Source organism: Sceloporus occidentalis, unplaced genomic scaffold (genome assembly GCF_023333645.1).
Source record: "Sceloporus occidentalis isolate IW3139 unplaced genomic scaffold, rSceOcc1.0.p SCAF_7, whole genome shotgun sequence".
Classification (NCBI taxonomy): Eukaryota; Metazoa; Chordata; class Lepidosauria; order Squamata; family Phrynosomatidae; genus Sceloporus; species Sceloporus occidentalis.
The window spans coordinates 15437180-15463816 of NW_028316987.1; the positions used below are offsets into that span (position 1 = coordinate 15437180).

General features: G+C 42.1%; 1 protein-coding gene across 1 annotated transcript in view; it reads right to left on the minus strand.

The window, feature by feature from the left end:
- Positions 1-1990: 1990 nt before the first annotated feature.
- ITGA2B (integrin subunit alpha 2b) overlaps positions 1991-26637 on the minus strand; it is a 44644-nt gene continuing 19997 nt past the window's right edge. Inside the window, exons 15-30 of the mRNA XM_089532051.1 lie at positions 24106-24204; positions 21727-21782; positions 19648-19799; positions 17521-17646; positions 17005-17072; positions 14952-15099; positions 14074-14157; positions 11441-11520; positions 10577-10657; positions 10083-10188; positions 8729-8881; positions 7978-8091; positions 7402-7515; positions 5941-6042; positions 4956-5078; positions 1991-3022 (exon numbers count right to left, since the gene is read on the minus strand). Of these exons, the coding sequence (XP_089388177.1) occupies positions 2930-3022; positions 4956-5078; positions 5941-6042; positions 7402-7515; positions 7978-8091; positions 8729-8881; positions 10083-10188; positions 10577-10657; positions 11441-11520; positions 14074-14157; positions 14952-15099; positions 17005-17072; positions 17521-17646; positions 19648-19799; positions 21727-21782; positions 24106-24204 (1699 nt within the window). The 3' untranslated portion in view covers positions 1991-2929. The remainder of the gene's footprint in view (positions 3023-4955; positions 5079-5940; positions 6043-7401; positions 7516-7977; positions 8092-8728; positions 8882-10082; positions 10189-10576; positions 10658-11440; positions 11521-14073; positions 14158-14951; positions 15100-17004; positions 17073-17520; positions 17647-19647; positions 19800-21726; positions 21783-24105; positions 24205-26637) is intronic.

Below are 26637 nucleotides of genomic sequence, written 5' to 3' on the forward strand. Positions count from 1 at the left end.
TTTCACCCCCACAGACTTTCCTAGACTCAGTACATAAATTCCAGGGTTTCTTTGCTTAAATTATTAGTTTTGTGTTTGCCATCTTGTTGCCTGCCCCTGATGTTGCTTGGCCATAGGTGTCCCAGTTTCCACATGAGAAAGTCATGATTGAAATGTGACCCCACTCCAAAACAAAATCTCATTGATTCCCATGGATCTACTCAAAGGATGACCAATTCTCACTCCAAACAATGGCTTGGGTGAATCCTGCATGTGCACTCCAGAATACTAAAATGAGAAATGTTTCTGAATGCAGGAAGTGTGGAAAACCACACTCTCAAGTCTTAAGACATTACACAGAAACACAATTCAGAAACCTTGCAGTTTATTTGCTTATGCAAATGTAGCTTTGGGAAGAGGGCAACTTGGATCTGAAAAGCAGCAGGCTTAATTCTTTCTCTGCCCACTAGACCTCCATTCCAATTTGTCTCCAAACAGCTTTTGCTTCAGCAGCATACCAAAGCATGTTTACTCTGGAAACAGTGCCTCTGGGACCTTGGAAGGACAGAAGCGCCAGCACAGAAAAGGCAGCAGGTGGGAGAGGCAAGGGCTAAACATACCCCAATTCTTCTTACCTGCAAGGAAAGTCAACCCCTCCCCAAAGCATTTTCTTTTCTTTTTAAATAGCTGCTAGAGTTATGTTCCATGCATTTGACTGCAGTATGCTGGTGGCATTCAAGTATATGCAGCCACAGGACCTGCAACTGGAGTGTGCTGCACTAGGATACAGTGCATCTCTGGGGTTAGTGATGGTCAAGAAAAATACAAGATCCAGAAAATTATAGATCTTCCCAAAAACCACACACTTAGCTCCATTTGACTGCCGAGAGCAACAGCGGCCTCATTCCATATCTTTCTGTTTAAAGGATGCTGCCTCTTGAATATTAACAAACCCCAGGGTCCACGGGCTGCTTGCCACATGCACAGAATGGCAAGAAATGTGTGTGTACCCGCATCACCACTCCCAGAAAGAAAGAAAAATGAAGGGAATGGAGAGCAGGTCACCGTTCATGTGCATGTGCTTACTCATTCAAATGAAGGTTTTGCCTTTAATCTGTTGACTGGAACAACAAATAAAGAAATCTTTAGTGACAGATTCGCAACCTCAGATGTGTGGAACTCAGAGGAAGCAACAAGTTAGAGACTCACAAGTTGGAGTTCTTTTTTCCCTAGAACAAATTGATGGGAATACCTCCTTGCTTATTTCTTGCTTACTTCTAAAGCTAGCAGACAATTTTAGCTTCTGGGATTATGATGGCTTTCATTCTAATAATAAAAACATCAGGAATGCAAAGGTGGCAGTGTTTGCTGTTAATGCCAGAGATTGGAACCATTACTCTTTCTTTGAACTTCCACCTGCCATTAGCTATGACGGTAAGAGGATTCTAGGAGTTGTGACCAAAAAGGATAACTTTTCCAAACTCTGGAGATTTTTCAGACCTGGAGATTGCAGAATAATAATAGGTCTTTTAACGCTTAGTTTTGAATAGCTTTGTATCTCACGTTGTAATAATACAAAAGATTTCATCCATCACTCTATTTATATCCTGCCTTCCTCCCAGGATGGGATTTAAGATGGCTTTCACATTTAAAAAGAGAGATAACACTATAGTAATTTTAAAAAAATAATATTAGTTTGTGTTTGTTTAACAGCAATTTTTTTCTCTCTCAGGTAAAATGCCTGAGGCATTTGGCAGCTACTGCATGATCTGAGCAAACCTCAGGTTCTGAGTTGCATGGTTCCCCTTCAAAGAATAGCACTGTTCTGATCATTCAAATCTGCATTACAAGAAAGTACTTCTCCGTGGAGACAGGAGTGTCAACAGAACAAAAAACTAGGCTCATTTGGAACCAATAAAGAGGGAAGCCAATACGGGCTGATGCAGATTGAAGATTGATTAAATATAGTCTTTGAACATAGGAAGGAAATAATCATAACTGGAGAACTGACTGGATGTGAATTAAGAATGAATTTATCAACAAGTTAGCCAAGAGGTTCACAAATAAGTACAAGTTCATACCTGTTATGATTCATTATAAAGATGAAATTCTAAAACATCAAATGCACTGGCCTATTGAAGAGTGAAGGGGAAGTATGGAGTACACCCAAGTGTGTGTGTGTGTGTGTGTGTGTGTGTGTGTGTATTAAATTAGTCACATCAATTATTTTAATTCTGAGGTGGCGATGATATCATTTATCAACTATATTCATAAGCATTTAACATATTAACTATAGTTGGTTTTGAGTATATTTAAGGCAGGGGTGTAGAGCCTACAGCTCTCCATATGCTGTTGGACTCCTCTCCCCTTCAGTCCTAGTTAGCCTGGCCTGTGGACGATGAGTGATGGGAATTGTAGTTCATCCACATGTGGAGTGACACAGATTCCTCACCCCTATCTTAAGGAATGAAATCCACATATCATTTTAAAACTACATAAGGAAGGGCTTTCCTTTCTTACATATTCACCCATCTATAACCTGTTTTTTCTTACATATAAATTAGCAAGCCTCTAAAAATTGGATCTGTGATTGATGGTCTGCTTGGTGGAGAAAATGGAAACAAGAAAACAATCATGATCTGTGAAAGCAGTGGAATGAAAGTGACTGAAACTAAGGAGGTTTAAAAAATCCTGTCTGTTGTGCTGGGCTAGATGAATGGCATTATCATCTACTCCCCAGACTGTGTGCATATGATGCTGCCCATTGTTGGCATTGTTTTGTAAAAACGGCCTTTAGAAAAGGGTGCATCCTGAGATATTTGTGAGGAAGGTGGTTGAAGGAGCAAAAGATCTAGTGAGTATCTTCTCAGAACTATGCAAGGATGGTCCGCGCAGGAATGAGTTCAGATGGTGTGCATATGTGTGTGCCCTGGAAGCATCACATCCTCTCCTATTGCCCTTTCCCAGCTGACTGTGCCCCATGTTCATTGGTAAGTTGCTCCTCCTCCTCTGTGGGTGGTCGCTTTCTCTTGAAAAAGCCTGTCTATTGGAAGAAAGAAGAAATGAGAACATGATGTGAGTAAAACATAGCACTCCATGCTAGTAAAACAAAAAAAAAAAAACCATATAGCTTCCTGTTCTTGATGCACACATAAAACAGCATCAGCTAATATGGTACTGTCCATACAACTTGGTTCTGGTGAAATTTCCTGGACTGTTCCACTGATCTCAGAAATGTCAAAGTTGAAAATTCACAGATGGCCGGCAACCTGGGGTGGCTGGTTGCTGCCATGTTTCATGGGCTGGCAAATCCATTTTGTGTTTTGCAGTCTTAATGCACAAAAAAAGAAAAGAAAATGGAAACAGAGCTGGAAAGAAGCTATGCTCTGTGTGCCTTACCGCATGACATCATTGTGCTTCAGTAATACAACATCATGCAGTAAGGCACAGAGAAAACAGCTACTCTCTGGCTCTGTTTCCACTTTCTTTTCTCATGTGATAAGGCAGCTGGTGTGAATTTTAAAAAGAGTTATCCAAAGTGCTGAATTTATCTAGGAAGCAGACATCTTGGATAAATCCTTTAAAGTTCAGACTAAATCCCAAAGTGGGTTCATCAACTCATGGACATGGGAGCTATCAGCCACCGTTGCAAAGAACCCAGTGCCTTGTTTACAAAGCTATTAGCACTTCCAGAAGGCTTCCCAGGATTTTATTAGCTTCTGAGAGAAGCCATACATCCCACTTGAGTTTTCGTTGAAGAAAAAAGAAAAGGTTGCCCCCCCGCAACACACACAGTGGCTTATTTGGGATGGGGCCTTTGCATATCTTGTAATGCAAAGCTAACACAATATTAACATATTCAGGGATAGTTATATTGGCCATACAGCAAAAAACAACAAAAACAAATTCCACAGTCCACAAAAGAGTGATATCTTTATTGGCCAATGTGCAAAACACACCATGCAAGCTTTCAAAGCTCCACTGGCTTCTTTATCATGCAAAATATATTATTAATAAACCTTACTAGAGAAGAAAAGCGACAGTATTAGAGTTACAGGCCTACGCTTTGTGACTGATGTTGTCTCTATTGTAGTTCAGCTGGTTTGGAGAGATATAAATGCAAGTGGAGGCCACTCCTCTCTTGGCCTTGTGGGGACCGAGTTTACATTTTACTGCCCTTTGTCTGAGTCCACATGTGGCCAAGAAAGGAGTGGCCTCTGCCTGCATTGAGATCCCTCCAAATCAGCTGAACTACAACAAAAACAACACCTGATACAAAATGTAGGCCTGTGACTCTATCAGTGCCACTTTTCTTCTCCTGTATAATTTTGAAACATCTTTTGCCTGATAAAGAAACCAGTGGAATTTTGAAAGGTTGTGTGATGTGTTTTGTGCATTTTGGTTGGCCAACAAAGGTATCCTCTCTTGGGAATTTTGGATTTTGTTTCATTTTATAACATTAACACGTTACAGTCATTGCAATAAAGGTAGCAATAAATCAGCAGACAGATCCCACAACAAGGAATGAAGTGGATTATGGTTGTTGTCTTTTTCCAGTAAAGTTCAAAGCTCTTCATTTTCTCTCCCTTTTCAACTACTTCTGTGCAGCCAACAGCTGGTGGGCATCAGAAAGCTCTCAAGTAAGGTGTATACCCTGGCTTGGGTGCACATGGTGTGATATTTTGGAAGGTCCAGGGGCTAATACCACACTGCTACTTCTGGATCAAAAACAGAAATAATTATTTTTAATCATTGAGGGCAATAAGGGGTCTATGGGTTATGCAAGAAAGAGACCACACTTTGCCAACCTCTGGTATAGGATAACACCCAGCCCACAAACAGGCTCTCTCCCTTTCTCTCCAGGATGTTTACAGAGGTAAGGAGGCAGGTACCTGGGATTTTGGCACCCAACGTGGTTCTCCATGCACTTTACCCCCATGGTGAGTCCTGCCTGTCCCTCTCATGGTTGCACTTACCTTCCAAAGAATTATAATGAAGGCTGCAAGAAGAAGTAGTCCCACCAATACAGCTACTATGATCCACCATACAGGGATCTCCCTCTCAGCATCAGGATTCACCCGCTCCACTAGTGTTTCAACCTATGTGGGAAAGAAGAAGGAAAAGCCAAAGTCAAACAATGAAAGAACTCAACTGCACTTGAAGTAGGCCAGGCCTCCAGATTTTGCTCAAGATTACTAGGAAATGATGTTTATCTCCAGAACAGGCAGTCCTCCAGGCCTGGCCTGGAATCCAAGAAGTGACCTTTTCATCTCCAAGAAGATCTGGAGATGAATACTGGAGATGTGACAAGCCACTCCTGCATATCCTCCAACATATCACAGTTGAAAACCAGAACACACAAAGCAGTGAAGCCTAAACTTCAAAATAGAAGCAAATTGTGGTGGAAATATTTTTGTTGTATGTGCCTTCAAGTCATTTCCAACTCATTTCTAGCATGACCCTAAAGTGAACCTATCATGGGGTTTTATTGGCAATTTATGTTCAGAGCCTTTGCCTCCCTCTGTGGTTGAGAGAGGTGACTTGCCCGAGGCCATCCAGTCGGTTCCCATGGCCAAGCAGGGACTCAAATCCTGGCCTCCAGAGTTATAGTCCAGTGCTCCATGCTGCTCTCAGGAAATATTCTACTAGCTTTATATCTGCTTGCAGTTATTAAATTTTCCACTCCATCCCACTCCAAGTATTCTTAGTTATGGCAGCTGACGAATTACACTGTGTTATGGTCATGTTGGGGAATAATAAACTATTGAATCTGGCAAATTATTACTTAGAACTATTGTCTTAAAATGAATAAATTAGGACTATGATTCTAAAATTCCTCAAAGATTAAACTCAAAAGCAAAAATCTGTGAGCATTTTTATTAAAGCACTTGGCATTGCAAAATGTTTGCCATCCCCAAATTTTCTTCCCTTCATTTCAGCAACCCTTGTTTCAAGACATACCAGAGAAGACCCACTTGGTAGAACCTCTGGCTGTAAGTGGTACGGCATCCCTGAAGTGTTGAACCGGGCCTGAGACTGGATAAGAAACTGTTCCAAGGGTCGCTGTAGTAAAACAGTTGCCACAGACAACATGTAAATCTCATTAATCTGGGACAGTGGGGAAGCAGAGGAGGGAGGCAGGATATACAATAAAGAGAGTGACCATGTGAGATTAAACCTTGCTTTTAAAAGGGAAAGGAAGGCTGCCCTGCTCTTTGGTTCATATGCAGGCTTTGCATCTCCCCAGTACAAATTTCTTATTCTTACCTCCAAAGCTTAATGTGGATGCTTGGCTCCAAATATCTTGGCACTCAGCTGATTCACTCTTTCCTATGATCATGGCTCTTCCAAACATCCATCTTCGACTTCCTTACAACCCTCACCAAAACCTACTTCTTCTCCAACTGATTTTTGGCAATAACCGTTCCTGCTTCCATGGCTTACCTCATACTTTCTGGAACCAGAACTTGGGAACTGGAATTTTACTTTTTTAGATTAAATCTTCTAGAATATCCAGGGGTTATTCAGATGGTGAAAACAATCCAGGATGAATCTGGGTTGAATCTCCATTGTTCACACGCATCCTGAATGCACCCATTTAAGTTTGGGGGAGCTACCAAAAAATCCACTTGATCCAGGATTGGGGTATTCCCCGAGATCTTAAAAAAGATCTGCATCATCAGTCATGTGAATAACTGATGTGAATACACATGAATGGACCCAAATAAAATTCTGCATGTCTTGAATATGTTCCAAATGTATTCACCTTGTTGACTCCATCTTTATTTGAATGCATGCACATGTGAGCAACAGAATTTGCAGAGATGCGCATCAATGTGGCTCCATAGTGGGAATAACAAACCAGGAATGCATGAGTGAGCTAAAAAAAATACCTCAGCATCTGAATGACCCCCCCCCCCCACCCATGATGCTAGATGAAATGTTCTGGGAAGTACAATAAAAAATGTAACTTTCTCAAGCTCTGACAGTGATTGTAACTTAGCATAATGGAAACAATCACATATCTTTTCCCCCTTCTTTGTTCTCCACCCTCCCTTTTCTCTGCTGTTTTTCTTTGTCTATTTTTATACTGCAAGCTCCTCAGGGCAAGGACCTATCCTCTTGTACTCGGCACAAAAGCATGTAAAGTATGACACAGGCTCATAGTGTATAAGGCAAAGTGATCTTTTGGCAGCCACTTGACAATATCATTTCAGGTCAGGGGTAACAACAATCATGTGGGGCTTGGCACCCATAACATTTATTTTGCCCATAACATCTATTTCAGGAGGGCTTTGTTTTTGCATCCCAGCCCCTTTTGAGATGGGACATACGCAGACGGAATGGAAAATGTTACCTTTTTAAACTACAGCTCCTATCCAGCATGCCCATTCCCTCTTTCAGCAGAAGCTCCTTCCTTACCTCCTGGAAACTCTGCAACCATAGAATGGCATGGATAGTCACCATAGCTCCTTGCCCTCTCTCAAGTAAGCCCACACGACAGCGGAGGACTGCACATATTTGGCTGCTACAGTTCTGTACGCAGATAGTATTAATTAGATTCCATTCCATTCCATTCAAAACAGGTTAATCAAGATGTTCACCCTACAAGGTCTATAATTTGTAGGGACTCCAGGTGCAATCCTATGCTACAGATCAAAGGTTGGGAAATGTACTGGGGGGCGGGTTGGAAATTTGTTTGAAAACAATCAGCTTCATAGATTTCATGGATATGGGTATTTTCAGCAAAGTATTAGATAATAGTCAATGTTATGCTGAATTTTTACCTTTGTGAAGTTTCTAATGTACAGAACATTTGCCTCATTCATTTTCAGAAGAATTCCGCATGGCAGATTATTCACGGTATCCCAGCTTTACAGAAAGGGAAAATGAAATGCGGACTTGGTCCAATTTCTGGGGATGTGGACATGAGCTGATGTGAATGGCTTTGTACTACACTACACTATGAAATAGCCCACAATCCCCATAATGTCTCACCACCAGCACAGGTTCCTCCAGCGACGCTGGGCTCACATCACGCCTCTGTCGCCAGCGCCCTCTCTGGCCAGTCATATTGGAACTGGGGGTAGTCATGGCCTCTTGGAGTTCCAGCTATGATGAAAGATACACTGAACAGGTAAAAAAGCAGGCAGATGTATCTCAAGGGCAGCAATGCAAAGCATCTCTCTGGCTATATGCCCTGAGACAACCGGAAGCAACATCATTTCAAACCTGTAATATGTGAAAGGAGAAAGTGTGGTCTTTCAGATGTTTTGGGGCTGCAGCTCTCATCATCCCTCACTATTGATTATGCCAGGCAGGGATGATGAAAAATGTATTTGAATAATATCTAGAGGATTGCAATTTGTTCCTCCTCACTGTAATTGCATGGGAATGCAAATCACATGTATCCTCTGACTCACATGTAGCACAGGAAAGAATAAAAAACTTTTTGACTATAACTTCCATAATCCTGCAGTCAGTTGTTATATTGGGTGTGGCATTCTTGGAACTGTAATCCCCAAATTAACTTTTACCAGCTGTGCTAATGGGTTACACCAAAAATTTAATTAAAAAGAAGGAAGATGTGGCACCGTATAGGGGGAATACCATTTGTGAAGGAGAACGGGTGGGAGTGCCTCTTAAACAGATGTACACACAAGTAAAGGGATTGGTATGTGAAAGTACTCCAACATAAACAGAAAACATTCTTTTTAAAACAAATTATGTGACTTCCCAGTACTCCTACCTTGAGGGGGTTGGTCTCATTCATGGATGAGCAGGTGACGTTGCCCTCGGTGCTCACCCTAGTGATGTAGAGCAAGAAGCCTTCCCAGAACTTGTTGGGGAAATCCACAAGGAGCTCAGCCCCAGACACAGTGCTAGGACCGGCATTCTGCAACTGGGAGGGGCAGAAAATTAGGGGAGGAAGGGGAACAGCAACCAAGGAAGGGGAACAGCAACATGGTGTTAATCTACCTTTGTGAGGTTTATAATGTACAGAATGTACAAGGAACATGGAAGACATTGCAGACTAAGGCCCGTTACAGATGGGCTCTTGAGGCGCCCCCATCACGTGCTAGGGGTTGGCCGGGGACCTAGCGTCCATACCGGCCTCACCCCTAGCATGTGACAGGGGAGTAATAATGGCGGCGCCCTATACACACAGGCGCTGCCATTATTACGTGTCGGACGCATAGCGTCCGCACGTCGCGCAGTGCTTATGACATCGCGAGTGCGCCATTGGCGCCTCGCAGTGTCATAACTGCGCCGCGGGAAGAAGCGCCATTTTGGGGCTTCTTTTTTGCTCCGCGTGGGAGCCGCACAGTTTGGCTGCTGCGGCTCCCTCGCGGAGCAACCAGCAGTGCTGGCAGACCGCTGCTTTTAGGCGGTCTGTAACGCGCCTAGGTCAGCCAGAAAAATCAGCAGTAACAGAACATGTTATAAAAAACCATCCTGAGCATAAAATGCTATTTGAAAACACTGAAATTCTGGACCAACAGCTATCAGGTCAGAATGCACAGGGAAGCCTTTGAAATCTACCAAGACAACTTCAAGAGGAAAGAAAAAATCCTTAACGTTAGCAAAGTTTGTCTACTAGTCCTGAAAAACACTAAAATCAAGACCCAGCAAAATGCAAATAAAAAAACCACCCAGGGTCAGGTGTTTTCCCAGCAGACAATGATCACTAATTAAACAGATACTAATCCTCTTTGCATATCTTCCCACCCTGAGGCCTTGCTATTCAACAACAGAACAATACATAGATTAACGTGGAAATCACTCCTACCTACACAGGTTCACACAGTACATATATACCCCACTCCCTTCCATGCCAGCATTCTCTGAAGATGCCAGCCACAGATGCTGATGAAACATCAGGATTAAACTCTACTAGAATATGGCCACATAACCCGAAAAACCCACAAAAAACTATGGTATTAGTCCTCTGTATCCTGTTCCAGAGTTTGGAAATGTTACCTTTTTGGATTACAAATCCCAGGATGTAGTTCATCCTGTCTGAGGCGTTCTGGGAGGTATAGTCCCCAAAAGCACATTTCCCAAGCTCTGGCCAATTCCAACCTCTGCTTCTTTGTACCCACCCGATAGACATGTTCAACTTTGGGTCCATAGTCATCTACTTTCTTGCTCTTGTTCTTATAGTCTTCAGTGATCACTGGGAGTACAATGGCAGCTGGTGCAGAGATCCTAGGAGCAGAACACAGAGCAGGTGAGAATTAAATTGCTATTCCAACTTACTGCCCTGGGACACCACTTCCTCTAGGCAAAAGGAACTACGTGTTAAAAGGGTATGACACCCTTTCCCATTATGACTTCTGGAAGCAATGCTTCACCTACTGTTCTCATTCATGAGAGACCAGCAGGAGGCACTTTGGAAGACAGGAGAATCCAGTAGGAAAGTTTTCCTGTCCTGCATAACTTTCAAGTTGCATGTGTGTACATGTCCACACACACATGTCAAAATACTCCCCAATGAGAATATCCCCAATCTCTGGCGATTACAGAAAAACAGCAATTGTCAAAAGATGCAACTTGTTCTGCCCTTAACATCACCACCACTGGGTATTGCACTCACCCTAGCAGCTCCATCTTTGCAGCCGCCTTGACAGGGACTGGCAGTCGTACCACATTACTGCTGGAGTTGAGGGTATTCTTGCTGCAGGAAAAGGGTGAAGTCATATGGGAACCAGAACAGGGCTTAAATCTGAGCCAAACCTAGATTTTATTTTCAAATGGCAAAGGGGGTCCAGCCCTGTGACATGGAAAGTCACAAGGAAGGAAGGCTACTGTATACCTGGATGAGTTTTGTCTCCTACCATGCAGCAATTTCAAGATACAAAACCCCTGACCAGGGTGGATGGACATGGGACAGAAAACACTGGCAATGAGAAGATTCAGTATTTAGCATAGCTTTTCCTTGGAAGGAGGAGAGGATAAATATGTCTACAGCAGAAGTGGAGAATATGTGGTCTTCCAGACGTTATTTGGATGCCATTACCCCCAAACAACATGTCAAGTGATCAGAGTCACAGATTATGGGTCTGTAATCCAACATCATCTAGAGCAGAGTTGAGCCCTCCATATGCTGCTAGCCTGTAAGTCTCATCAGACCTAGCCAATGGTGTGGGCTGCTGGAAGTTTTAGTTCAACAACATCTGGAGGACTACACTCTGTCCACCCCTGATCTAGAGGGTCACAGGTTCCCCCAGCCTTCTCAAAGCTTGGGAGAAATTACTTTTTAGATTAAAACTCCCAGAGTCCTCACCCAGCATGGCCAGTGGCCAGACTCAAGGATGATGGAAGCAGTGATCCAACAATATCTAACGGGAACAAATTCCCCACACTTGCCAGACTACAAGGAGGGAGCTTGTGCTCAAGGGCTTCAGACTCCATGGGAGAGTTAGCTTTAGGGATATGGGATGGTGGACCAGTTAGTTACCTCTTCAGCTGCAGCATGAAACTGATGGTATTTGCAGCATTTTCCAGTTGGCTGACACTTAGTTCTAAATCTACCTTGATCTGTAAATGAGGAGGAGCAGAGAGAGAGAGAGAGATGGAAACACCAGCCATAATGCACCAAGGGAGCAACAGCAGAGGACACACACAGCTCCCCCTCAAACTCACTTCAGGTAACAGTTTTCTAATTCTGCCTAAGCACATTTATGCACATGGAAGCCATCCAATTGTTACTAAATTGGTTAACTTGAATTATATGAATAGGACTGCCACTGTGATTTTGCTTAATCTAGCATCTGAGTGTTGAGGAGCACTGGCATCCCTAGGGTTGGTGTCATTTGGTGCAGTAACTCATGGTGGTATCCCCCTATTGCCCCCCCCCCCATTACCACACAATACAAAATCCTTAGTCATGTTTTTTGTACTAATGTTACCCATAAATCATAATGCCCATCTGTCACTGAATATAATGGTAATTGTTGTGACATAAACAACTAGCACAATTAAAATGATACAATATCATATGCACAGCCTAAATGTATTTACATATACATAGTTTCATGTGCTTAGAGTGAAAATTTGGTAAAACGTGATGCTTTTAAAGAAAATTTATTATTATTACTATTACTATTATTTTTAATTACATTTTTATTTTTAAAAACCCGGGGCCTGTCCTTTCTCCTCCCACTGAGCCTCACCTCACTCACACCATTGCTTCAGCATTTTAATGGGACACAGGTGAATACCACATCTGCCAAAAGGCAGATGTTTGAGGAACAGTGGTGTCAACCCCTTCCCCAGGTTGTCACCTGGTGTGGTCCACACACCCTGCATCCCCCTAGTGATGCCACTGTTGTTGAGAAAGAGTTTAATGGTTTTTAACAATTGGAAGTCTCCCTCCAATCTTTGGAATGTCACACCATTCTGCTGACACAGTTCTGCTTCTTATCTATTCCTATCCATTGTCTCTACAGCTTTTTTAATGCTTTCAGCAGCCTTTCCTTCCCTGTTCATCAAACTGCTCCTATCCCCTCCCCAACCAAGACTAGCTTCTTAAATCAGTATTGCTGCTCCACATTATGTTGAGAGAAGCAGAGAGGTAGGCAACCTGGTAGCGGGATTGTATGATTCTAACTTCTGTGCTCAATTGTACATCTTTGCATTATAGGATCTTTTCTAGTTCTTTGATAGACATCCTTCATTTTTTTCCAATTTCCTGGCTAGAGTCCCTGTTCCTATCAATGTTTGATCCCAGGTATGAGAGGTTTTTTTACTATTTCTCTTTCCTCATTGTGTAGGTTGAATTTGTGTAGATTCTCCATGGTCATTATTTTTGTTTTCATGTTCAACAGTAAGCCTGCCTTTGCACTTTCTTCCTAACATCTGGATAAAAGCATCTCATATCATCATCACTGCACCAATTTCTTGGTCCATGCTGCCCATCAGTGGCATCACTAGGGTTGGTTTCACCCAGTGCGATAACTTCATGGTGTGACCCCCATGGATCTCCTGGGGAGGTGAATCTCACCCTGGGTAACTCAGCATCTTGTCACTGCCATCCCCCTCAACCAAGACAGCAAAGACAGGACACCCACCTTGAGCAAGAACAGTTTTTAAATTACATAAGATCTCCATCCTTAAGGAAAAAGGAAGTCAAAGCAAACAGCATGCCCCAAGGACAAGGGCAAAAAGGAGCCAAACAGATTGGGAGGGGGAGTCTGCAGAAGGGGAAACAGAGTGAAAGGTCTGTGGCTTCACCCCATCCTCTCCCTCCCAAAGGGGAATGGCATGCCATGAAAAATCCTCCCTTTCTTTCTGGGAGAAGGTCTTGGGATGCCTTGCTGCTTACTAGTATCACCCCTCTGATGGTGTCACCCAGTGTAGTCTGCAACCCCCATAGCCCCCCTAGTGACATCAATGCTGTCCATCCTGCATAAAGAATAACTGTTAAGGAATAGGTGGGGTCTTAATGTGGGTCAGACAGCAGAAATAATTATTGTAGAGTGGTAAGAGCTTCAGCACCTCCCCCAAACTCTCAACCTGCATTGCAATCACACACAGAGGAAAACCTTGAACGGAGAACCCATTCTCCATGTCATGACTAAAAACTAGAAACAGCATTCCCTAACTTGGTGCCTCTCCAAGTGCAGTAACTCCCATAATATCTGCTCAGTACAACACCTGTTATAGTCCAACACATCTGCAGGATACCAAGTTGGAAAAAGTCTGGCTTAAGATAACAGTGCCATTGTTCTTACCACAATTACCCAATTAAAAATCTGGGATTTTAAAAAAAGAAATAGAACTTCAGGATCATTGGGTTTAGCTTCAAGTAAGGCCAGAAGAACCAGTGTTGCCAGAGAGGAAAAAGCAATTGCCTTCCTGTCCTTCCAAGTCCAGGTGCACAGTACCTATATCTGATGAGGCTATTTGGGCACCTGGGGCAGGAAATCCACCAGTAAAGACACAATAGTAATATATTAAATAGCTAACAATTTGATTCCCTTTCATCACCCAAAAATCAGTTGACTCAGGTGGGCACCACACTCAACACTATGGTAGGGCTTGCCATGCTTTAATGCAAGCTTGAGCGCTTTTTACAAATTAATCACATACCTCTGTGCCAGCTTTCATTGGGTTGCCCACTTCACAGGCCACCAAGTGGGTCTCATTTTCTTTGCGGGAGTTGCAAATCAACTTCTGCAGGCAAGAGAGGGAAAAAGGGAAGGGGTATTAAAGTGTGAGTGCATGGAACACTGCCAATGATGTTGAATGATGCATCTTGGGGAATGCATCCACAAAGAATTCCGCATGAGATATGGTGAGTGAGCATCATAAGAAATGAAGCAGAGCATCTTCCTATGGTTACTATTATAATCACTGTTCTTGAGCAACCTCCAGAGACATTGATAATCTAGACAGAGCTACATGATGGGTCATTTCCATCCACATGATCTCTGTCTTAAATGTTTTGACATTCCACTTTCCAGATGTGCTGAACTATCATTCCCATTATTTCAGGCAGCATGTCAATTGGCTGCATTGGTTGGGGAAGATGAGAGACGCAACTCAGAATAAACATTATTATACTTTGCTAAACCTGAGCTATTCAAGATTTGGAGGAAGTCAGTCAATACTATTTACAACATGCCATTAGGATGGTGGGGTAGTGGTTTGGGCATTGGACCAGAGTTCAAATCCAGCTCACCCATGAAACCCACAGGATGAGCTTGGGCAAGTCACACAAACAAGTCACACATTCTCAGCCTCAGAGGAAAGCAATGGCAAGATCGCTCTGACTAAATATTGCCAAGGAAATCTTAGGATCATCGTAAGTCAGAAATGGCTTGAAGACTCACAGCAACAATTAGGATAAAGATAAAGCAAAGGGTGAATAAATCTACACGTTTTTCTTGTCTTAATTCAGTAATGGAGGAAAGGGCTTATAGGATTGCAGTTTTGGCAATAGCTGTGCAGAGATGTGAGGCCTGTACCTGTGTACTGCTGTTTGCTCTTTGGAAGTAAGCTCCAGCAGGAAGCTCAGCCACCAGCTCGGTCTCGTAGGCACCTTCACCATCATTCACTGCTGTCGCCTGGATGAGCAGCACATTGTCTGCCCCAATCAGCAGAGAGCCTTCATTCCTGAGACCCAGCCATGCCAGAAAATTACAGAGCTAAAGTTAAAAAGGAAGACCTCCTGCTATGTACCAGGAAACAGAAATAGCACAACCCCAGCATTGATGTAACAGTGGATGTTAGTTGAAAGCCATCTTCCGGTCTGTGTTAGTTCCACAATCTTCAGAATGCAGTTAAAGTGAGGAATTGAGGCTGGGCACAGAACCAAACTGTGGGGACAACTGGCCAAGGAAAGCCAGTTGTCCCTTCTCCATCCATCAATGCTTCCTCCTCCTTTCTTTAGGCAAGACACTGGAATGACACCTGCTATCTTGAATTGTCCAAGAAAGGGGAAAGGACCATCAGGAAGAAGACTGATTGATGGTGGGAGGGCTGTACTAGGCTTTCTCCACAGGCATTCCCAAGCTTGGAAACACCTGCACACAACTAGGCTGGCTCCCATCAGGCAAAGAGTCATTTATTTATTTATGTATTGGTTTGTTTTATTTAGACTGGCCTTTCGCAATTGACCTAGCTTACAAAGGAAGGGATTTTTAACTGGAAGTGCACTATATTTTTTTCCAATGGTATGTTTGACATCATATGGCTCATCTTTTGTACGAGTATTAGGCCTCATTCCCACTACATAATAAATTGGTTTTCAAATCGATCTGAACAGGTTTAAATGGTCCTTGTTTACACTTGTGCCAAATTTCTGGTGCGGTTTGGCAAGGGAGTCACAGCGCTAAACCCATTTAAACCGGTTCTTCCGGATCCACAGAATTCACCACTTTTTTGAAACGAATCGGTTCAGTACAAGTGTGGATGTGCTGTCTATTTGATTCAGTTTTTGTGGCACAGTCACCCCTGTGAGATGACTCCATATTGAAGATGAACGCCACGCTCTTATGACACCAGGGAGCCACTTTTAGACCCTGTCTGTTCTGGCTCTAATTAATTAAGTTGTAGGATTAATTTTAACATTAATTGGGAAATCTATGGAATTAAGCCACTTTAAGGAAAAACTAAATATTGAATAATTTAATTACTTGTGTATGATACTAGGCTTCACATTATTCAACCTTATCTAATAGAAAAGGTCAGATACAGATCTCATACTACGTAGAATAGACTTACTAGCATCAAGTCCAGTTATATCAATGGGTATGATTAAACCTGGATCCCACTCAATAACAATCACAATCAACATTTGTATAGTGCTTTCAAGTTCATCGTGGTGAATTAAATTGCTGTTAATTAAATTGTATTTTAATACTGTAATGTGTTTAATTGTACTTTAATATTAGAGCTTTAGATTTTTGTTTGTGTCTTTTTTATCTTATGAGCTGCTCTGAATCCAATTTTTGTAAGAAAGGCAACAAGCAAGCAAGCAAATAGATAAATATTCAAAGGACTTCCTGTGCATTGTCTAGTTGTAATCTTTAATCCTCAAAAACAACCTGGTAAAGTAGCCTCTTCTCATTACAGCATCTTTAGCCATTTTTGGTTACAACTCCTATTACCTCTGATCATAGTGCATTCCAACAACATATGTTGGAATGTAGACTTAAGAAAGTCTAAAGCATTATTATTATCTTTCACAGCCTTATTGAAAGGAGGGGGGGGGGCAGAGGCTGAAAGAAACTGCTTCCTAAGGCCACCAGGTGCACAGAAGAGCTGAGATTCGAATTGGAGACTTTCTAATTTGTATGTCTCTTAGCTACTACTCTACTCTGGCTCTTTTTTATCCTTGTCTGTCAAGATGAACAGGCTGCTGGTGTTACAAGCAACAAAGCTTGAGGTGAGGATATTACAATTTTGGACTATAACTCCCAGAATTCCAGCCAGCACGGCCATGCTATCTAGGGAATTTAGGAACTGTAATCCAAAACAATGTCATTTTCATGTTTTGGTAAAGGATTAGGTACTTACGTGTGAGCAAAGAGTTTGAGGTTTGGGATACAGATGTTGTCATCTCCACAATTCAGAATAATATGAGTCTGTAGGTTGGAACAAACACACAGCACTGTTCTCCAACTACTTGTGCTCCCACACCAGCTCTATCAGTTTTTACATTTGAAGTCACTACCACCTGAGACTTATCAAGGAGTAGGGCCTCTAATCACGTGCAGAATGTATTTCTCTTACTACTTGCCAACCACAAGCTGCCCCACCATCCCAGAATTAGGAAGCTGGTCTTCTGATTCAGGAGATTCAGTTCTTTGTTAAGAATTCAGTACTTGTCTGAATGAAAATTCAACATTATTTATTTTGGAAACCTCTGCCCTACCTTTCAATAGGTTTCCAGGGCAGCTTATCCCCCCCAAAAAATGAAATCAAGAGAATGAATTAGGATAAGAATGTTAGAACACCATGATATAGAAGTAGTAAGAAAACAAATCAAAGGAACAAAAAGGAAAACTCTTTGGAGTGGGTGGGGAATCTTACTTGCTCCTGGACCATCAATTGGCCATATAGCACAGGCTGCAGATCTTCGGTGTTGGAAGTTGACTTCAGACTGACGTTGAGACTCACTACAATGGGGCTCAGTTTGTCTTTGAACTCCGTCTCATCCTGCGGTTGGGAGAGAGGAGCAGAGAAGTGTCTCAGGTATCTCCCAGAACAGCCTTCCCCTCCCCAGGACCCTCTGCATGTGTTGTACTGCAGCTCCCATCATCCCCAGCCATGTTGCCCATTAGCTAGGGATGCCCTCATGGCACAGTGGTTAAATGCCAATGGCACAGTGGTTAAATGCCAATACTGCAGCCACAACATTGTGAGTTCAATCCCAGAGGGCTCCAAGTTGACTCAGCCTTCCATCCTTTCATAAATTGACAAAATGAATACCAAGCTTGTTGGGGACAATTGGCTTACAGATCGCAAACTACTTAGAGTGTGCTTAGCTCACTATGAAGTGGTATAGAAATGTAAATGCCATTGCTATTGCTATTGGCCTTACTAGCAGCTGCTGCTGTACAAGAGTTCCCCACCTCTCCCAATGGTGAGATGTTTGTTCAGAGGCAGTGCTACACAGAGTAGGCATGTTATTATTCACTAATTTTCTTCTCAAAGAAAGCAACATATAATTTAAACAAATGTCTCCCTGTTTATTCTGTGCAAAATGTACACCTGGCTGTTTTGTGCAGAAAGCGAAACAGCAATTTAGCTGGGTTAGGTTTCCAGGATCCCATTGTAGCCCATAGTCCAAGTTCAGCTACATTCATTGCTCCCTGACTCTCTCAAACTGTTTCAAATTCAGCCTGCAAAACGGACTTGTTTTCTCCCATACCCTCTTGCACTACAGAAGGCAGGTTCCGAATCCCCGCCAGGCAGGCAAATTATCCATTCAGAAAAGCATCTCCCATCACAGCACCCAAAGATTAAAACAATTCTGCCTACTAGGAAGCAGGGACAGTCACCCAGCAACAGGAATAACTGCATGCACACAGACACTTCCAAGATCCTCCCTTTTTTCTCTGGCACGATTTTAACATCTGTAAGATAGGCTTCAAGCAGAGATCTGCAGTGAATGGTGGGGGCTACTGGAATTACATCTATCACACAGCAGTGAAAAGCACTCCTCCATAAGAAAAAAATGGCAGAGGTAGGGATAAAGCAATAATTTTATTCTACAAAAAGCGGGAAGCAAAGTATTTCTTGTTAAATTAAGGCACTGTACAAGTTGAGTCTCTCTTATCCAAAATGCTTGAGACCAGAAATGTTTTGGATTTTGGAATACAGTCGCTCCTCCTAACTCACGGATCTTGGATCCGCGACCTTGAAAATCCATGGGAAGGCAACCTCCACTATTTTTAATGGGGCACATGCACAGGCGCATGCACCACTCAAGCCTATAGGGCTTGAATATGCGTAAGCCTCAGTTTTCATGGGAGGGTCGGGAACGGATCCACCGTGAAAATAGAGGGCCTACTGTATTTGCATATATGTAAAAAGAGATATCTTGGAGATGGGACCCAAGTTTATACATGAAATTCATTTAAGTTTTGTATACACCTTATATGCATATCTTGAAGGTAATATTATACATAACCTTTTAATAATTTTGTACATGAAACAAAGTTTGTGCATAGTGAAATATAAGAAAGCAATGTGAACAATTTTGGGTTTTGGAGGATTTCGGAATTCCAGATAAAGGATACCCAATCTGTATTTATAAAATCAGAAGTGATAGGTCTGTGACCACTCTGTCTTCAATTCCCAGACATTTGAGGCTAGTTTAGGGTTGACCTCACCATGCACTCTGCATATACTCAGAGGCATCCTTCCTTATTATTTCTCTGCTTGTATGGGGCTGGTATTACCAAGTGATGAAAAATTATTTTGGGGACTGCAACTCCCAGAATCTCCCAGGCTACATACTTATTTTGTAGAGCACTTTAGGGAACATACTCATAAAAAGGTGGGATATTAATTAGATAGACATGAGAGAATGAGAGAGAGAGATGATAGGAAGGGGGATGGGGAGCTGTTATCCAAAAACAAATTTCTCTGAGGTCTCCAGCTTAACTCCCAGCTCCCACATTCTTTCTGTCATACTTTCCTAGAGTTTCATACCTTCAAGTAAGCAGTGACATTCTGGCATGTTTGGGGAATCTTTCCTGATAGTTCAAAGATGAACATCCGGCTTGACTGGCTGTTCTGCTGCAAGAAAACGCGTCGTCCAAATTTTTGCTTCATGCGGTCCAGCTGCAGCTCAGCATGCAGGTCTAGAAGAATGGAAGGAAACTGGCAGAAAGCAGTGTAAAGGACAGAAGTAGAACCATCCATGCTCATTTATCATTACCTGAGGCACCATTACCTGAGGCACCAATCAGCCCATATCCTGCCCATCTGTTGTAAAACATGAGGAGGCCGCCCTGAAGCAAAAAAGTTACTTAATAGGAAAATTGGTGGCAGCTACCTAACTGCTCAGTAGACTCATAAATAGAGCCATTGCAACTGAATGACCACATTTATGGGTCAGTCATGCCTCTCATGACCTGAGAGTCATGAAGCATGACACTTCAACCACAGTTGCACAGACTATGTTATTTAAATATATTTTTAAAAAGTCAAGAAAATTAAAATACACATTTTTAAAGGCAGCACTCTCACCCTGAGTTCCCTACTCCTTGCTCTAAGGACTAGAAATAAAAGGATCATCCCTGAGACTCAACTCCAGGTCCTACGATTTAGGAACCCTAAGTAGTTGTTGCTGTGTGCCTTCAAGTCCTTTATAACTTATGGCAACCCTAAAGCAATCCTATCATAGGGTTTTGTTGGAAAGATTTGTTCAGAGAGGTTTGCCTTTGCCTTCCTCTGAGGCTGGGAGAGTGTGACTTGCTGTTTCCATGGCTGTGTAGGGATTAGAACCCTGGTCTCCAGAGCCATTGTCTAATGATCAAACCACACCATGCTTGATGTTACCCTAACTATACCACAACCAAATATAGTTGATAACTCTCCAGATGTGCCTACAACATGTATCAACTCTAGACAGCATAGCCAATGGTGGAGAATTATGGTAGACGCAATTCAAAACATATTGGTGACCGTATTTGCCCATTCCTGTCCTAGGCTGGGTACCAGATTCCCCAATCTGGCACCTCTGGATATACTGGACTACACTTCATATTATCCTCACTAGAAGGGAATAGGGCTGTCAGAGGTGGGATGTTGAAAACTGTAGTATAACCAATCTAGAAGGTGTCAGGTTGGAGAAGACTACTGTGTACTATTGATCAGTTTTTACAAATCAACACAAGTTACTTCCTCCTTGGTACAAGAATGGGACAGTCTTGGTCCAAGATCAGTAACTTTCATCTGTGCAAACCTAATATGGTAGGACTTGTTAATAATACCCTAAAAATACCAAATCACATCTAATACTGGAAGCTATACAGGGTTAATCCTGGTTAGTACTTGGGTGGAAGAACAGCAATGAATACTAAGTGCTGTAGGCAGTATCTCAGAGGAAGGAATGGGCAAAACCACCTCTGAGTACTCCTTGCTTAAGAAAACCTATGATATTTGTAGGGTCACCATAAATCAACAGGTGACTTGAAGGCACATACACACAGTCCTTTATAGTGCCCTGTACTAATTGCAGGTCCTTCGACAATTATGTCAGCAGAATATTTTTTCTGGGTTCATTTCACTCTTAAGAGGAAACTGTTCTGGAAATATATGGAACTATTAAGGGGAGAAAGACTGAGAAAGAAAGGGAGGGAGGGATAAAGAATCTGTTTGCTGGCTTTAAAGAAAAGAAAAGAAAAAAATATTCTGATCATGAGTAGTTTTGCATTTTTAAATCATAGCTCCACCACAGAATCAAGGAAAAGCAGAGTTTGCTTGGCTGTCCTAAAACAGTACAGGCTCATATGGGATTAATTACTATTACAATATACTTTTAAAGTTAAAAATAATAATACAAGCCTCTGTTGTCATGTACACATTTTGGTTTTGGAAATAAGAAGAAAAGATGCAGCAACAAACAACATCAACTCAGTTTGCCATTGTCCCCATCTTCTGCTGCTCTAGAAAGTCACAGTTTCTCCCCCTTAATTTACATGGTCTGCGGTCCTGGACTTTGGTCAGAAGCCCAGTCCTGACTACCCTGTTTCCATCTCTTCCAGCAGCTAAGGCAACACTCACCAATTTTCTGTGGCATGCTTTTTCCTGACACTCCTACGCACATCTGGATTGTGAAGCTGCATAGAGGGTTAGAAAGACAATGAGGGCCATTTTGCACAATATTTTATAGTACAGTAATCCTAAACCTACTGTTGAATGTAGTTCAGTGAGGAATTGGCAACCCACTCTTGGAAACTCAGTGTGTGGAAGATGCCTGCATTATATTTTCTTCAATGTACACCAGCTTTCCCTGGCCTATGACTCCCCAGATGGAGATGATGTGAACTGTAGTCCAGCATATCTCAGAAACACTGGGGTCGGGGAAAGGAATATTCACATATAGAAATAACTGCTGACACAGACTTTGGGGAAAGAAGATGCTGTGTGGCAAAAGGCCTCTCAAAGCAGTTACTAGAAACTCAGTGTCATCCAGGGACCTCTCTGTCCATTCAGACCTATACAGTTGGCCCTCCACATATGCAGCTTTTACTTTTGCAGATTTGGTTATTTGCAGTTTTGATTAATATGTTCTCTCTAGGAATCTCTAGGTGTTCCAGCACAATTCTGCAAGACGTTGACCATAGAGTTGTCCTGGAGAACCTAGAGGTTCCTAGAGAAAATACTTCTCTAGGGATTTGTAGGTCCTCCAGCATGATTCTATGATCAACTTCTGGCAGATGTTGACCACAGAGTTGCACTGGAGGACCTGAAGATTCCTAGAAAGGTGTTCTCTTATGTAAAAAGAATGGTGGTATTTTGTTTGCAGTTTTCCCACATTTACAGTGGTCCTTCACCCCTAACACCAGAGAATGTGGAGTGACCACTGTATATCCAATCTGCTGTCTACTCCCTACCCTGCCCTTCTTGCTTCTTTCTTTCCCTGTATCCTTGATAATCTGTTTTTATTCTTTAAAAAGAATACATAATGGAAACATGGTAAGCCAAAATTTATTTAGGTTCCATTCATTACATTGGTCTACTGGAGCTGGGAGACAGCCAGCATGATGTAGTGATCAGAGGGTTGGACAGGGTTCGAATCCCCTCTCTGCCATGAGACCCACTGGTTGATGTCAGGCATGTCAGACTCCTTTTAACCTCGGCAAAAGGTAAAGGCAAACCTCCTCTGAAGAAATCTTGGCAAGAAACCCCATGATAGAGATTGCATAGATCAAAGGCACCTTGAAGACACATAGAGTCTTATCACACTAGACAAATCCCGCTCAGAAATGGGATTTTGAAAGTAGAAAACCCCCGCAAATGTGGCATGTTTTTCAGATGCATTTGCACCAAACAGCAATAACATAAAAATAAAGTGAATGGAAAGTTGATAAAAATGAGACCTTTTTACTTTCAGGAACTTCCTGAAAGTAAAAAGGTGTCATTTTTGTCAACCTTCTGTTCGCTTTATTTTCGCGCTATTGCTGTTTGGAGGAAACGTCATCTGAAAAGCTGTAGTCCAGAATACTAACTTTTATAAGTTCTGATGTCAGTACAGGTTTTCTCAGCCACTTATCACACCACAGTTATGGAACCCTATCCAAGAGAGATGCACCAGGCTCCATGGTCTTCAATAGTAAAGATGCAGCTTTTCTGCAGAGCGAAGTCGAAGCCTTTCATGGCCAGTGTCCATAGATTTTTGTGGGTTTTTCGAACTATGTGAAGATGCCAGCCACAGATGCTGACGAAACGTCAGGAAGAAACTCTTCTAGAACATGGCCACATAGCCCGAAAAACCCACAAAAAACTATTTCTGCAGAGCCTCTGATGAAGTCTGTTTGACAGTAATTCTTTTATATCCTTTGGCCAAAGGTGATTCCATTATGTGAATATATTTTTGTTGCGTCCTACTGTTTGTCTTTGTTAAAGTAATAATTATCATTCAATTTGGTTTTCTTTTCTTTTTTTTTAATTGGGAAGGAGAGCCATAAATATTTAAAGTACACAAACAATGAACAAATATCCCAAGAAAATTTCATAAATCATTTACCCAATGGAAACTAAATTCTGCCTTTTCCTTCTGATTAGTTACATAAAAAAGTGCCTTTCTGGAAGGGAATCAAAGAAGCATACACTGATTCTATTGGTAGGTCTAACTGATTCTCTATGCAAAACCTGAACCTCTTAGGCACTGTGGGATCTGGGACAAGGGTAGTCTTATAGTTTTGTCAGATGGAGCACTGCCCACCTAATCTGCAAAACCCTTCCCAACCAGCAGATGGATGAAAAATACACTTAAAACTTACAAGGGCAGACATTGGGTATCAAATCAGAAGTAGCTGGTTCGTCCTCTGATGACACCTTGACTCACCCCACAGCCCCAGTGGGCATCAGACATCTCTTGAGTTCTGGAGTGAATTATTTGCGTTAGAATAAAGGTAATACCAATGCATCTCATCTCACCAGCTGGCTTTTGCTCCTGGTGCCCCACAGGCTTTATCCTCTGGATTCAGTGCATCTGGTAAGACCAGTTCAGCTTTGACCACCACCACCGGCTGAGCTCTGAGGGGCACAGAAACAAAAAACACACACTCGCATATATTGATTAAAGCCTAGCACTGGCAGACAGCAAAGAGGGCATTGCTAGAGCATTTTACAGTTATTTGATATTGGCCGAGATGTTGATTGATGCCTGAGACCACCATACACCATACTGCTTTCAAAGGACTAAGGCTGCATCCATACTGCAGAAACAACCTGGTTTGATACCACTTTAACTGCCATGGCTAAATGCTATGGAATTCTGGGATTTGTAGTTTATTGTGACATCAGAGCTCTCAGACAGAGTAAGCTAAGTCTCACAAAACTACAATCTCTAGAATTCCATAGCACTGAGCCATGGCAGTTAAAGTGGTGTCCAACTCAATTACTTCTGCAGTGCGAATGCATACTAAGCCTTCTCCAACCTGTCACACTCCAGAGGTATGGTGACAATGAACCCTACAGCAGCAGATTAGGTAGATAGGTAGGTAGGTAGGTAGATAGATAGATAGATAGATAGATAGATAGATAGATAGATAGGGTCTAGCACATGCGCTCAGAGGCTACTGGTTATCTGACAGCTACTCCAAGCTTATACAGCATTCTTACAAAATAGTGGATCTTTTCACACTACACAATTATAGCACTATGATTGCACTTTAATTTTATGGAATCCTGGGTTTGGCAGCTGCTGAGGGAGGGATATTTAGAATAGACAATTATCGCACTGTGAACCCAGTTTAACTAACTTAGCAACATTCTATGGCATCCTAGTGCCTTACCAAACTACAATGTTGGTTTAAGTGAATTCACAGTGCTATAATTGTGTAGTGAGAAAACACCTCATATACTGGCAGCAGTTGAGCAACAAAAAGGCTATGACAGTCAGACAAATTCACCAACAATGTGCAAACTATGAATGTGTGATGCCATGGATTTTTGGTAAAATACTGTACTTTTTTTTTTTTTTTGCATGTGTATTTAAGTAATTTGGTTTTGTTTGCAAAGACCTAACACTGAATGCTAAAGTTAGGATCATCCAAACCATTGCATTTTCCATCACCATGTATGGATGTGAGAGCTGGAGAGTAAAGAAATCAGATAAGAGGAAGATTGACTCATTTAAGACATGGTGCTGGTGAAGAGTGCTGAGGATACCATGGACAGCCAAAAAGACAAACAATTGGGCCCTAGAATGAATTCTCCCTGAAAGCCAGGATGACAAAATAGAGGTTGTCATACGTTGAACACACCAGCAGAAGAGAAGACTCATTAGAAAAGCCAATGATGTTGAGAAAGGTGGAAGGGTGTAGAAAGAGAGGAAGACCATATGATAGATGGATAGACTCAATCAGGGAGACCCTGGGCCTGAGCCTGCAAGACCTGAGCAGAGAGGTAGAGGACAGGGGATCTTGGAGATGTCTCATCCACAGGGCCTCCATGAGGTGAGGTTGATTTGAGGGCAGCTAACAACAACAATGTATTGTGCAAGAGCAAGTAATAGGTAATTCAAACTGCCACTGCCCTGGCTGAAGAGAGAGATCCTGATCCTGATATTCCAAACATGGTTGTGTCTCTGATTCCTTGATGATGGCAGTGAGATTGTGGAAGTTTTCACATAGGGTGGCAGCAGTGATTTCAGCAGAACCTTACATCTGGTGGGAAAAGTGATAGAATAAGAGGCAGGAGCCTCACAGCATGTCATAATTGTTCTGTATATCACATACTAGCATTCTACCTGATATCTTTATCAGCAGGACACACCAAGATGTTTCAGGATATAGATCAGAATGCCTTATATATGTCTGATCTAACCTGCAAATTCTAAGAGCTTACAAATTTTCTATATCTAAGCAGATTTTTCTTTAGCATGGCTCTGCCTTACTTACTGCTTATGAGCACTTTTCCACCCTTCCTCTTTAACTCCAACCCCCATCACCCCTAGCCCAAGATGCTAACTGGGGATGATGAGACTTGCAGACCAGCAGTCTGAACAGTAATTAATCAGGGAAGATTGAATTAATGCAACTAAATTGTATCTTGGGCCTAGATTCAAGATCTTTTCCATCAAATCAAAGCCCTTCCTTTCATTAAAATGATTAACCTCCCTCTAAATGCATTCTTATCAGAAATCTGAATACTAAATATATCCCCGCCACATACAAATAATGAAAGGCATCCTAAATCCTTACATGACTCTGCGCACTCTCCCTTGTTGCCCTCTGTATATGAAACTTTCAATTTCAGATATTTAACACTCTTTCTTTAAATGCTTTTGCAACTAAACTATACAGAGTGTTAAATACACAATGGTAAATGCAAATACACAACGGTAAATCATTAAATACTGAAGTTAGGATTGTCCATGCCATCTCATTTCCCATTTCTATGTATGGTTCTGAAACCTGGATAGTGAAGAAAGCAGATAGGAAGAAAATCCTTTTGAAATGTAGT